The sequence below is a fragment of the Chiloscyllium plagiosum genome, unplaced genomic scaffold, assembly GCF_037043375.1.
Source record: "Chiloscyllium plagiosum isolate Xiang-an unplaced genomic scaffold, Cpla_swu_hap1 HiC_scaffold_4, whole genome shotgun sequence".
Classification (NCBI taxonomy): Eukaryota; Metazoa; Chordata; class Chondrichthyes; order Orectolobiformes; family Hemiscylliidae; genus Chiloscyllium; species Chiloscyllium plagiosum.
In genome coordinates, this window is record NW_028270142.1 from 104,546,744 (window position 1) to 104,561,235 (window position 14,492).

At 39.8% G+C, this 14,492-nt stretch overlaps 3 protein-coding genes across 5 annotated transcripts in view; 1 reads left to right on the top strand and 2 right to left on the bottom strand.

The window, feature by feature from the left end:
- rnf41l (ring finger protein 41, like) overlaps positions 1–14,492 on the top strand; it is a 389,670-nt gene that overhangs the window by 241,526 nt on the left and 133,652 nt on the right. The gene's annotated exons all lie outside the window — the stretch shown is intronic.
- Positions 1–14,492, bottom strand: part of rad54b (RAD54 homolog B) — a 210,860-nt gene that overhangs the window by 116,260 nt on the left and 80,108 nt on the right. The gene's annotated exons all lie outside the window — the stretch shown is intronic.
- LOC122548990 (uncharacterized) lies at positions 2,277–10,870 on the bottom strand. 2 transcript variants are annotated; one of them, XM_043688058.2, is made up of 2 exons: positions 10,117–10,870; positions 2,277–6,089 (listed from the first exon to the last, which is right to left on the bottom strand). In XM_043688058.2, the coding sequence occupies exons 1-2, from the start codon at positions 10,803–10,805 to the stop codon at positions 5,534–5,536; spliced, it is 1,245 nt and encodes a 414-aa protein (XP_043543993.1). In that variant the 5' UTR covers positions 10,806–10,870; the 3' UTR covers positions 2,277–5,533. The 2 variants fall into 2 exon arrangements, 1 of the variants encoding a protein (XP_043543993.1); XR_015756853.1 differs by lacking the exon at positions 10,117–10,870 and adding an exon at positions 8,518–8,574 and having other exon boundaries at positions 5,965–6,089.

Consider the following 14,492-nt stretch of genomic DNA (forward strand, 5'->3'; position numbering starts at 1 on the left):
ATGAATATTTTGCATCAGTATTTACTGTGGAAAAGGACATGGAAGATATAGACTGTAGGGAAATAGATGGCGACATCTTGCAAAATGTCCAGATTACACAGGAGGAAGTGCTGGATGTCTTGAAACATTTGAAGGTGGATAAATCCCCACGACTTGATCAGGTGTACCCGAGAACTCTGTGGGAAGCTAGGGAAGTGATTGCTGGGCCTCTTGCTGAGATATTTGTATCATCGATAGTCACAGGTGAGGTGCCGGAAGACTGGAGGTTGGCTAACGTGGTGCCACTGTTTAAGAAGGGTGGTAAGGACAAGCCAGGGAGCTATAGACCAGTGAGCCTGACCTCGGTGGTGGGCAAGTTGTTGGAGGGAATCCTGAGGGACATGATGTACATGTATTTGGAAAGGCAAGGACTGATTCGGGATAGTCAACATGGCTTTGTGCATGGGGAATCATGTCTCACAAACTTGATTGAGTTTTTTGATGAACAAACAAAGAAGATTGATGAGGGCAGAGCAGTAGATGTGACCTATATGAACTTCAGTAAGGCGTTCGACAAGGTTCCCCATGGGAGACTGATTAGCAAGGTTAGATCTCATGTAATACAGGGAGAACTAGCCATTTGGATACAGAACTGGCTCAAAGGTGGTGGTGGAGGGTTGTTTTTCAGACTGGAGGCCTGTGACCAGTGGAGTGCCACAAGGATCGGTGCTTGACCCTCTACTTTTTGTCATTTACATAAATGATTTGGATGCGAGCATAAGAGGTACAGTTAGTAAGTTTGCAGATGACACCAAAATTGGAGGTGTAGTGGACAGCGACGAAGGTTACCTCTGATTACAACAGGATCTGGACCAGATGGGCCAATGGGCTGAGAAGTGACAGATGGAGTTTAATTCAGATAAATGCGAGGTGCTGCATTTTGGGAAAGCAAATCTTAGCAGGACTTATACACTTAATGGTAAGGTCCCAGGGAGTGTTGCTGAACAAAGAGACCTTGGAGTGCAGGTTCATAGCTCCTTGAAAGTGGAGTCGCAGGTAGATAGGATAGTGAAGAAGGCGTTTGGTATGCTTTCCTTTATTGGTCAGTGTATTGAGTACTGGAGTTGGGAGGTCATGTTGCGGCTGTACAGGACATTGGTTAGGCTACTGTTGGAATATTGCATGAAATTCTGGTCTCCTTCCTATCGGAAAGATGTTGTGAAACTTGAAAAGGTTCAGAAAAGATTTACAAGGATGTTGCCAGGGTTGGAGGATCTGAGCTACAGGGAGAGGCTGAACAGGCTGGGGCTGTTTTCCCTGGAGCGTCGGAGGATGAGGGATGACCTTATAGAGGTTAACAAAATTATGAGGGGCATGGATAGAATAAATAGGCAAAGTCTTTTTCCTGGGGTTTGGGAGTCCAGAACTAGAGGGCATAGGTTTAGGGTGAGAGGGGAAAGATATAAAAGAGACCTAAGGGGCAACCTTTTCACGTAGAGGATGGTACATGCATGGAATGAGCTGCCAGAGGATGTGGTGGAGGCTGGTACAATTGTAACATTTAAGAGGCATTTGGATGGGTATACGAATAGGAAGGGTTTGGAGGGATATGGGCCGGATGCTGGCAGGAGGGACTATATTGGGTTGGGATATCTGGTTGGCACGGACAGGTTGGACCGAAGGGTCTGTTTCCATGCTGTATATGTCTATGACTCTATGTCCTTTTGGGAAGGAAACTGCCAATCTGAGATGGTTTGCTCTACATGTGATGGGGTTGACTCAACTGCCCTTTGGGCAATTAAGGATGAGCAATAAATGCCGGCCAAGCTGGTGATCCCTCCATCCCGTGAATGAATTATAAAAAAAAGGAAAAACCACAACCTCTAACTCATCACACTCCCATTTCAGAATGCCCTGCAGCTGTTCAGTGACAAACTTGACCTTAGCACCAGGAAGACAATACACCATTCTGGAGTCACGTCTTCAGCCACAGAAACACCTGTCTGCTCACCCACCTGAAGTATCCTCTGTCATTGTTGCTTATTCTTTCTTATTCTCCCCTCCCTGTACAGTCAAGCCACTTATGGTGCCAGAAGCTTGCCTCTGACCGCATTCCTCCAAGATACCAGCTCCATCAGCTTTCAAAATTGAATACTGTTATGTACTATGCCAGACCACTCAAAACATTCGTAAGCAGGCAGTCCAGACTGAAACTTTGCTATTTGTTTTGGTAAGTGTACAGTCAAAATTACCTGAAGTTAGCTAGGTTGACTACCAGGTTTTAAAACAGACAAAAATTTATTCACAAAATTATGGAATGAAACATAAAGAGCAGAATAAAGAATACCCACAGAACTCAGTCTATCCAAACCAGACTTAATTATGCTGTTCCGAAAGTACACAACAGTCCCAATAAACAAACCCCTTAAACATAGAGTAAAACTGAAACATAGGCTTACAGGTCTAAGTTAGAAGGGCAGAAAGAGAGAGAGTCTAGCAGCCTGTTTTAGTCCTCTGCTGAACTGAACTAAAACAAGACTTCAGCTTCTGGGACTGACTACTCCCCTTTCAATATACAGGTCACTTCTAAAACGTAAAAGCTTTGGTCTACAGTTTCATCTGTTTACATATAAACAAAACGCCTCTCAGTAAACCCTTTCAACACTGTACAAACCAGTCGATTCGGAGCCTGGACTGTTTTACGACCTCTCTGGAAAAAAAACATAGTATTCTGGAGAAAAGGAACAGCTTTTAGAAAAAAGAACCAGCTTTGTGACAATACTGGTTAGGGAGTGCTCCATCTTCTGCAGCTGGGAGCAGTTCCAGCACATGGTCATTTAGGACACTGGCCATGTTCAGGACTTGCCATACTCCCCAGCTGCACATCCCACCTGGCTGGCCTCTCCTGGCATCTCTTAAACTTACAAATAATGCCTCAGACTAGAATTATTAGTCTTATTTTATTAGACTTCCTACTCTAAGGTTATGAAAAGGTTAACTAAGTTCGCCCCTCTATAATAACTACCCAACAAGGTCATGGCTCCCTCACAGTTTCTCACCTCCAACCACATAGATTCTATCTAGGAACACATCTCATTCAGGGGGGATTAGACTATTTGTGACCAAGACTGCCACACCTTCTCCCTTTTTACATAACTTGTTTCTATTGAAAGCCTTATAACCTGAGATATTAAGAATCCAGTCCTACTCTGGCTTGAGCCAATTAATGCAGAGTTTCTTGTAAATTCTGATTGGTTTCTCTAGAGCTTGAAACTGATCATGTATTTGCAAACTGCCTCTGCAACAAGCTGCTTTATCTTAAATGTAAGCGTGAGCCACAACAATTAATAACAAAATAAGAAAAAAAGCTATGTTAATCATCTTATGGTCAGATTTTTAAAATATGAAAGTAGGAAACCCACACAAACTACTTAGCTCTTTTACTGTCATAGAAAGATTATTTTGCCAAATTTTGGCCCAGGCCACACATTATGAAATCTGCCATGTTATATGCATTCTGGTTCATGCCCCAAATGTCTACTGATGCTTCACCCTAAGACACTTTCTGGACAGTTCTAATCAGTGGTAGTTTGTCTCTCTGGGATAGGTCAAGGAAACAGATAGCAAGCTCACCTCAGCCTGAATGGGTTTCAAAGTCATAATGTTAGATATTATTCTGAATCACATGCTAGCCATCCAACCAACAGACTTAACCAAATTTTATCTACAAGTGCCTAGGTGAACACAGCTGTAAAATACAATGTGTATGCTTCTGAGGTGCCACAATTTATTTTAACAAAGAAACATTTTAGCATAAGATGCAAATGGGGAAGACTGATGCACAAAACTGCAATGCTTCAGGTATATGCTATCAATCTTACAAGAATAAAAACCTTTTCATGGAACAGTCCAGAATTTGGGATCTATCCTAAATGGCAACAGGCCCTCGAACCATATCTGACCATTTCTGGGGGAGGGAAATGAAGGTGGACCACAATCCCACAAAACGAAATCCTGACATCAGCAATGCAGGAGGACAGATAAAGTCAGCAGAACTGTAGCACGTTATTTCAACAGCCAGCCCTTTAACAATTTCCAATTGCCAACTGTAAGTACAATTAAGGCTCAGCTACTGTCTTCAACTTATTATCATTAAGCAAGAGAGAGGAGGTGGTGGTTGCAAATTCACAATTCAATTGACAGCTCTAAAAGTTAATAAAGAATTAGCTGCCTTGAATGTGGGGCAATATATGCAATTCTGTGGGATTTGCCAGGAGTTAAGTACTTGAGCAGGTACTTCATTCTTTACATGTGAGAAAACATTATTTTTAGCCTGTTATTTAAATGCAAAATTATAATTTATAAGCTGAGCTTGCCCTTGGACTCAGAAGATAGCTGAATTGCCTTTGCTTGCCCACGATGAACACATTTCTGTGAAATCCTTTGAAAGTCACCTAAAAGATACACTAGTTTGTTTAAACTAGAGTTAACTAAAAAGCAGAAAGTGCTGAAGAAACATAATACATGTAGCAGCATCTATGGAGAGAGAAACAGGTTTAACGTTTCGAGTTCAACGTGATGATGCACCTCTTCTTCTTGAGTTTGACAAAAGTCATACTGAATTCAAAACATTAACTTTCTCTCTCTACAGATGCCGCCAGACCTGTTGTGTTTCTCCAGCAATGTTTTTATTTACAATTTCCAGTATCTGCAGTATTTTGTTTTTATTACTGAGTGAACTACTGTATTTAATTTTTTAAAAAGCATGTAAGTTGAAATGGAACTGACATGGATAACAAGGAGATGAAAAAGAAATCTTTCACTTGGTAAGTTTGAAAGCAAGGCTGACAGATTGCTGGTGTTATTCAAATTGGACAAATTACTACTTTGCACAAGAGCTGGCAAACAAATGGAATGGGCTGCCAAAGAACTATCAAAATATTACACAGTGGTTATCACAACTGTCATGAGGTATGTTATTCCCTCAACATCAACCAATAAACCATAAGGATCTCTTACTGTCCTAAATAACATTTCTGAAGAGTTAGAATACAATAAAAAGGCATGTTATTAAAACGTGTTCTACAACCAAAGTTAATTAAATATCTAGTGTTCAAAGGCGCTATTTCTAACAAAATGGCGATATAGTGGTGCTGAAAGGGAATGATAATCAGCCCATGGATATCGATGCCAACTGCTGTATTGCCTCCACAATTTACATCAATGAACACAAAGCAGAGTGAGTTTAAACTTACAACATCTCATCTGTTAGACTCAGTTATATATCATGTGATATTTATTCACTGACCAAAGCAGATTTACTGTTTTTAAATTCAATATTATCATATACCAGTCTGGTCTATCATCCTGCTAAACTGCTGATAAAAATCAGGGTAAACTTTTATAAGGTCCCTTGATTCTTCCAGCAAAGTCAGTGTGCTTTAATGGGAGAATCCTCATTGGAATTCACTCTTTTCATCTCAACAATGTTCCTTGGTAAAATGTCACAGTCAGGATCACAGAGCTGAATAAACAAGCAATGAAGGTTCTCCTTTCAGGAGTCCTTGAGCACTGACAATTCTCGCAGTCGTGATGCTTTTAATTGTTCAACTTCAATTTTAGCTCTGAGCAGTTCTTCCTCCAGTACATGTAATCTTTTAAGACTTTCCCTTTTCTCATCAAGGTACAATCCAAATTTCCTTTGGTTTTCTAGAATAAGCTCTTGCTCTTCTGTGGATGCTGCTGGCACTTCAGTCTCATTCCTGGTTCCATAGCGTGGGATGCCCGTTTGATGCTGCTGCAGAAATAAAAGGTCATCTCTTGTAAGAGGTCTAGGAGATGATGTTGAGGGTATTCTAGCACAGGTTGGAGAAAGCGATATATTTGTAATTTGATGAGTCTCTGCCTTGTCCAATCCTTCAAAGCTGTTACTCAGCTGTGGCTGAGTAGTTAACAGAGATTTCCCTTCACTTCGTTTTCGTCCTGCCTCTGGGGCTATCCACCTAGGAAATGCATAAGACTGGTAGCCTGAGGTTCCAGGCTGTGAGTAAGAACTACTAGGCACTTCCATACAGATATCTTTTCTTGAAGCAGAAATCCTTCCATAAGGCCTGTATTAAAATAAATTTTCAAAATTGCATGAATATTTCAGCTCAATAATGACCCAAAGCTTTAGTGCACAATAAAGGTGTTTCAAAATATTTATGATTTGACGTCAACCGCAGCATGTCTTCTTGTGGAGTTTATGAATTTACAAGGTGTAAAACCACATCCAAAGTTTCACATTGTTTATGAACAAGTGTATTCACTATTTTTTAAAACATTGCAATTTTTTAGTTGCTTGTGATTATATGTAGAGAAATAGTTTTCCTGATGGCTACATAAATTTAAAAGCTGGAAGCGGGTAGTACAGATGCTGGAGATTAGAGTCAAGATTATAATGGTGCTGGAAAAGCACAGCAGGTCAGGGAGCATCCGAGAAGCAGGAAAATCAATGCTTCGGGCAAAAGCCCTTCATCAGGTTCCTGATGAAGAGCTTTTGCCCAAAACGTCGATTTTCCTGCTCCTCGGATACTGCCTGACCTGCTGTGCTTTTCCAGCACCAATCTAATCTTGATATACATTTAAAAGGCAATTAAAGGCATCTTACAGAAAAGAGAAGTCTAATTCCCCAACTTTGCCTGAATTAATTCATCCAGTATAGAGATAAGCATGCTAAACTACTTCAAAACTGAAGGGGAAATAATCACAGGGTTCTGATCACAGCTAAACACTAAACCGTTACAGCCATTTCACTTATTCTGCCTGCACCAACTCTTTAAATTAGCACCATAAAAAAAGACTGCAGATGCTGGAGATCTGAAACAAAAAGAAGGATCCTGAAAAAAAAATCACTGAACCCAAAAAAGTGATTCTGCTTTCTCTCCACAGATACTAGCAGTCATGTTGAGTTTTTTCAGCAATTTCCATTTTTGTTTAAAATGAGCACCATAAAATAGTGCCAATCTTCTGCTTTTTCCCATACCCTTACACATTATCTTTATCCAAATAAACATCCAATGTCTCTTGAAGGCCTTGAATGTCTAATGACCCTTTTTTATAAAAACAAAAAATCTGCCATCCTTAATGCGACACCAAATCCACAGCAAAATGGTAGACTCTTTAACTGCCCTCTGAAATGGCTCTAGCAAGGCCCTCAGTTTACGGACAATTAAAGGTCAGCAATAAATGCTGACCCAGCCGGCGACAGCCAGATTCACAAACAAATTAATAAAACACAACTGGCTCGGCTCAGCTCAGCTGGAAGCACATGACTTGGTCGCATGTTATAGGCTGATACTTGAGGAGGCAGTGGCCTAGTAGGCGGCACAGTGGCAAGCACTGTTGCCTCACAGCGCCAGAGACCAGAGTTCAATTCCCGCCTCAGGCGACTGACTGTGTGGAGTTTGCACATTCTCCCCGTGTCTGCGTGGGTTTCCTCCGGGTGCTCCGGTTTCCTCCCACTATCCAAAAAATGTGCAGGTTAGGCGAACTGGCCATGCTAAGTTGCCCGTAGTGTTAGGTGAAAGGATAAATGTAGGGGAATGGGTCTGGGTGGGTTACGCTTTGGCGGGTCGGTGTGGACTTGTTGGGCCGAAGGGCCTGTTTCCACACTGTAAGTAATCTAATCTAATCTAATCTAATCTAATCTAATGTCACTGGATTTATAATCCAGACTGCAGGCTAACGTTCCAAGGACATGGGTGCAAATTCCATCATGGCAGATGATGAAATTTGAATTTCAGAAAAATCTGGAATTAAAAACTAGCCCAATGGTGACCATTTAACCATCATCAAATATCATAAGTACTCATCTAGTTTACTAATATACTTTAGGCAAGGAAATCTGCCATTTTTGCTTCGTCTGGCCTACATGTCACTCCAGATGCACAACATGGTTGACTCTCAATTGCCCTCTGGGTGAATAGGGATTGGCAATAAATACTGGCCTAGCTAGCCAACCCACATGCCTTGAATGAGTAATGAGAGTTGTAAACGTTGTCATTTATTGATCTAAGTGTCATCCCCTAAATGGAATACTAAACTAAGATCTTGTCCCAGATAGATGTTGACACCTCTTAATGGAATTTCTCTTGGTGTCTTTTAACCAATATCACCTAAAACAGGTAGACATTATTTATCTAGCTGCTGTGCATAACGTAATGACAAAATTTTGCTTACATTACACTTGACAGAAGACTCCAGAAGTGATTTGTTACCTGTAAAAAACACTTTGGGACATTTCTAGTGTGATGAGGTATATTACAATTGTAAATTATTTCTGTTTCTTCTCTTTAGCAGCAACCAGCAGCATTTGCCAATTTAATTCAGTTGGATGTTTATTACTGGTGTGATAAGGTGATATATCACAACTACTGTCAATGTCTCTGAACTATATGAAAGGAGGGAAAAAGATTCAGGGTTCAACTATTTAACCTGGAATTTCAGCAGCCATTACAACCAAGAAAGAGGGAGGTAAAAACAACGCAAGCAGCCAACCTGTCAACTCTCCAGCTCCATCCTGCATCTGGGTAATTTTTATGAAGGTGGAACCAGCATCGAGAAAACCTTCCTTCTTCTTAACATCCATCACAGCCAGTTGCTCCCTTAAAGCTGAAAGCCACTGATTAGCCCTTTAGTTTCAAGAGATTATCCGATGGCCTTAAGCTCTCTATCCAGTAAACTGGCTACCAAAATGAATGTCACATTGAGTGAATAACTTACATCGTCCACCCCTTCTACATTGTCCTCAATATTCTAAAATGTTTCACAGCTGGTTGGATATTTTTGAGGTATAACGACAGTTATGTAGGCAAAGATGTCAATCAATTTCAATACACCAAGATTCAAGAAACTCCAAATAAATTAGGATGGTATAATCTTTCAGTGATGCAGGATGAAAAAGAGGTTTGTGGGTCAGGATAACAAAGGGAGTTTTCATACTTTTCTGGTAGATAGAGTTTTAATTTACAGAAATGTGAGGTGCTGCATTTTGGAAAGGCAAACCAGGGCAGGACTTGTACACTTAATGATAAGGTGCTGGGGAGTGTTGCTGATCAAAGCGACCTCCGAGTGCAGGTTCATAGTTCCTTAAAAGTGGAGACACCGTAGATAGGATAGTGAAGGCGGTGTTGGGTATGCTTTCCTTTACTGATCAGAGCATTGAGTATCAGAATGGGGAGATCATGTTGCAGCTGTACAGGACATTGGTTAGGCCACTTTTGGAACATTGTGCGCAATGCTGGTCTCCTTCCTATACAAAGGATGTTGTGAAACTTGAAAGGGTTCAGAAAAGATTTACAAGGATGTTGCCAGGGTTGAAGGATTTGAGCCATAGGGACAGGTTGAATAGGCTGGGGCTGTTTTCCCTGGAGCATTGGTTGTGGAGGAGTGACCATACAGAGGTTTATAAAATCATGAGGGGCATGGACAGGGTAAATAGAGAAGGTCTTTTCCCTGGGGTGGACTCCAGAACTTGAAGGCATAGGTTTAAGGTGAGAGGGGAAAGATGTAAAAGGGACAGAATGGGCAGCTTTTTCACGGAGAGGGTGATGCATGTATGGAACGAGCTTCCAGAGGAAGTGGTGGAGGCTGATACAGTTACAATATTTAAAAGCATCTGGACGAATAGGAAGGGTTTAGAGGAATATGGGCCAAGTGCTGGCAAATGGGACGAGATTAATTTAGGATATTTGGTCGGCATGGATGAGTTAGACCGAAGGGTCAGTTTCATGCTGTATATCTCTATGACTATCTTTTACATCCACTTCAGAAGACACATGACACCTAAATTTATTGGTTTGTCTTCAACAATGCAGCATCTCCAAAATATTGGATCAAACGTCAATTCAGACTATAAACTCAAATCTGAAACTAATTGAACCAAAACCTCCTCAGAGGCAAGCAGGTGATCAACTGAGTCAAGATAATACAATACATATTTAAATCTAAATCTTGGCAGCAGAAAAGTATAATGCAAAGTGCAACTCACTATAGGGGAAGTAAAATAGGAAAAAACCCTAAAATGTATTTAGGGTCTTTATTTTTGAAAATTTAGGAAACTCATTAAAAGTTGTCTCGAAAAGCAATTAAACTTACGTATTATATTGGTTCAACAAAGGTGTTATTTGGCCATTACTTCCTCTTGCCATCTTAAAAGTAGGGATAGTTTTCTCTTCCTCAACATCAATAGCTTCTGATTTCGTAATTGCTTTCATGGCGTTTCCTGGTTCTTGATCAGCTATATCCCAAACACACACTTTAATAGCAGCTTGTTCCACATACTGATGAAATTCTTCTTCAGTCATTCCTTCTGGTGGCACAACCTCTTGTGATGCACTGCCTGATGACTGACTTCTGCCATCTATTTCTCCATGTGCTTGTTGCAGAAAGGGACCATGACGAGCTTTCCACCTGTTGATCCAGCCAACAGTTGGAACAAAATTTCTGATCTGCATAGCATCTGCCAGGCCCTTGGCCTTTGCAGCCAAGGCTTCATCTGAGACAACTACATGTTGTGCTCTGGCAACCTGGAACCACTGTAAGAGGGCAGTATCCACATCAGTATCCCTCCCTTCTCTTTTCCTTTTACGATCTGGATTGCTGTTATTGTGCCATTCCATTAATACTTTTTCCTTGTTCTTGATTAGCCTGGAGATGACAGGCTGTGTAACACCAAAGCGCTTTGCCAATTCCATCTGGGATATTTTTTGCCTCTGAAGCAATTCAAGCACTTGAATCTTCTCAGATAAAGTAAGTTCCTTCTGTTTTTTTCTTGTGGATTCCATGGTGTAACTGAACTGTTCAGCAACTAAACTTTGCACTGAATAATCTAGAGCTCTGACTTGCTCGTTTAAATCAGACTACCTCCAAAGGCCAGCCCCCACTTCAGAAACACACCCAAAACCTGCTTTCTTAGGTAATGATGTGCAAAAGGGCCCATTCAGTTTGAATTTTTAGAGTAATGAGGTGCTGAATGTCTCTATTGTGCAGCATAAAACCCTGAGTCTTGCATAATGCTAAACCAGGGGTCAAGGAAGGTCAGACTAATCCCTCAATGACTGTGTAAGAAACGCCCAGCTAATCCATTGAAGCTGTTAAGTGTATAATGGAAAGCTGTCAATGGCCATTATTCTACACATCTGCAACTACGTATAAACTTATTTCCTATAAACTTAGCTGTTCTGAAATGTGTGCAGCTGCAGCACAAGTTTTAAAAGTTTATACAATACTCTGAAATAACCTTCATACACAAACTGCAAACTCACATATTCCATATCTATTTTTAAAGCTCACTTGCCTATCTAGTAAACATGTTGTAAAACCATATAAACTTTGAAAGTTTTGCCACTTTTTTCTTCCACATTAAACCTACAATCACGTGTTTTGTATACAAATGCTACTGACCTCTACTCTTCACCCCTAGCTCCTACCAACCACTGCGACAGGAACGAAGCTGTAAGGGGGGAGGGGAGAAAGAGATTCCTTCACTATCATTAGTACAATACAAAACATGGACTTTAAATCTCACAAGGAAGGCACCATTTTAAAAATCTTTAGAGCTGAACTGTGCACACAACAGATTGCTTTTTACAACTGAACATTCAAAAATAGAAATTCGAGTTTTGTAAACTGCATCACCTTCTACTCTAATTATGATCCATTCCTTTCCTGAAGATATTGACATAAGGTCAGGTATGTTTACATGCATGTCTACAGTCTTACAAAATCATGGCCTTTTAGCTGTTCTTCACATGTGAGGCTTGTCTGGGGTAAATGCAGCTGAACCAAATTATATTCTCAGCGCATGCTTGCACATGTACATTTTCAGACAGTATTCACTGTAATCATAATTCAGATAATTTTCACTGTTCTGTGCAAGGGTACTAATATAATTTTAACACTGAATTCTAGTTGAAATCTATTAACTAAACATGGAAATTGAAAACAGGCAGTTACTAGCTAAGCATCACACCAGGCAGTCCATTTATCTGTGGGGCCATTGGTAAAGTCTGAGCCACTGTTTGTTTTTGTTGTTTACATGCAGTAACAAGACATAATGGTTCATTGCATAAGTGAGAATCTTATTAAACATTAGGGAGATTATATAAACTGATTTTATACTGCAGATATTTCATTCTTATAATACAGAGCACATTCAGAAATAGGTAAATTAGGCATACATAGTTTCTGCAAAATCACACTCAGGATCATCATCTGCTAATGATTAGTGTTATCATTAGCAGAAGAGGCAGAATGAGCCCTCAGCCGATCGGGTTATAGTTGATCCATTTACAAATGGCAGTGAATATTATTTACCTCTTAACTGACAGCTGGCACTTAAATCGTTCAAAGCAGGGTTTAACTTTCCTTAGGATAATTCCCCTGAAAGCACGTGAATCATGTCATTTTTCAATGATATAGTGTAGCTGTTACACGAGGCAAGCCTTGAGTTGAAACAAAGATACAAAGAAAATGACACATAGATGAAGGTACAGGTAATGTTGAGGAGGCAGGGAGACTACAGAATGACTTGGACATGCTGCAGAATGGGCGAAAAAGTGACAGATGGAATACAATGTGGGAAAGTGTATGGTTATGCACTTTGCTACGTAGAATAGAGGCATAGATTACTTTCTAAATTAGAAAGGCTTTGGCAATCTGAAGTACAAAGGCACTTAGGAGTCCTATTTCAGGATTCTTAAGGTTAGCATGTAGATTCAGTTGGTAGTTGAATGAATGAATGACTTATTTATTGTCACATTTATCTTCAGAGATATAGTAAAAAGTGATATAATCACAATCTGGCACCATTTTGAGATACTGTACAAGAAAAATAAAAAGCCAGAAGGTGATGAATCTGTAGAATTCATTGATGCAAAGGGCTAGAGAGGCCAAGTCATTGAGAGTATTTAAGACAGAGATAGATAGGTTCCTGATTAGTAATGGGATCAAACATTACGGGGAGAAGTCAGGAGAATAGAGGTTGGAAACTTGTCAACAAAGATTAAACGGTGGAGCAGACTCCATGGACCTAATAAAAAATGAGAAAGCTTGTTCTGTGTTAGCACCTATGGGAATGAGTAATATTTGTGAATGCAGAGCAAAATAATATCATACATCAGCCTTTAACTGTTTAAATAAATACAGCTCAAGTCACACAATGTCACCATTTTGTTTTAATACCCAGTGCTGCAAACAGTAGAAATAAATCGAGTGATCAAAACAATCCACATTCTCAATAAGATACATAAAATTTGCACACTACACCATGTTCTGTAAATTTATTCCTTCCCTTCAATTAGTACGCACACATTGAATGCTTTAAGTCACAGGATAATGAATTTGCATCTCAATGATATACATAGTATATCTGCACAGTACTACTGTATTTACAAGGCATGTCATTGCTATTCTGTACACAGCCCTTTCAGAAATCCAGCCAGGATAATTCCCTGCAGAAAACTATTCAGTGCCACAAAGAAAGGATCACCACTTCATACTGCTATGTTAGTCAGTTAATTAGTGGGAACTCCACAAGAATACACTTTAACTGCAACACTGATAATGATAATGGAACTCAGCACTCAAACTTATCTGGCTTGCTAACCTTTAAACCTTTTCATTTTTCAGCCAATAAATCATTCAATATATGAAATTCAGAAGCAATAAATGCTTACACATACAATAATTATGAACAGCAAGACAGCTGGTGGGGAGGAAAGCAAATTAAATTGAATCTATGGAACCTCAATTCAGCATAACATTTGTTGGAATGCTATTTCTATGAATCTAAGATTTTTGATTTACATATATTGCTGGGTTAATTTTTTGATGCATTACTTGATCTGCACAAAGAACTTGTGAAACAGGGAAGCTGATTTCTGTTTGAACATGGAAAAGGAGCAAAGAGTTTCTCATGAGTGGTGAAAGGACAAAGCTAAGCTTCCCTTTCAATTTGTAGCTGGTAGTCTGGTATCCAGCCATTTCATAGTACATACATTTTCAGAGAAATAGTGAAATACAAAGACAATTTCAGTACATTCATAATCATTTAATGTTGCAGTTGACATTTCAGTTTTCTGATCATAGATCTGATATTGGAAGATGCTCTGCACAGGTTAGCAATGAAAATAAAATAGTTGGTGACCCACGGATAGTAATATTTTCTGTTGGCAGCATGTGAGAGAAAAAAAGCCCTCCTATGATGGTTTGCCATGTTGCCATATGCACTAATGCCATCAGTAACATTACAGCAGCATAACCGGCACAGGAACAATAATGGGTGGTAGCGATGCAACACAATTCCAACATTAAAAAATGTAAAGACATGTAGACAAAGTAGTGTATTGCAGTTGGCTAACTGTAGTTTAATCAAGTCACACAACATGCAGTTCCAAGGTGATATTGCCTTTATTTCAGAGTTCTTTGAATGAATAACACAATAACAATTTGATTATCACAGCTCTGTTACC

Coding starts and splice junctions, on each gene's coding strand:
- LOC122548990 (XM_043688058.2), bottom strand. CDS start 10,805: ATGGAATCCACAAGAAAAAAACAGAAGGAACTTACTTTATCTGAGAAG. Junction 6,090..10,116: donor TTGTTGAACCAATATAATAC/GTAAGTTTAATT, acceptor ATTTTAATACAG/GCCTTATGGAAGGATTTCTG.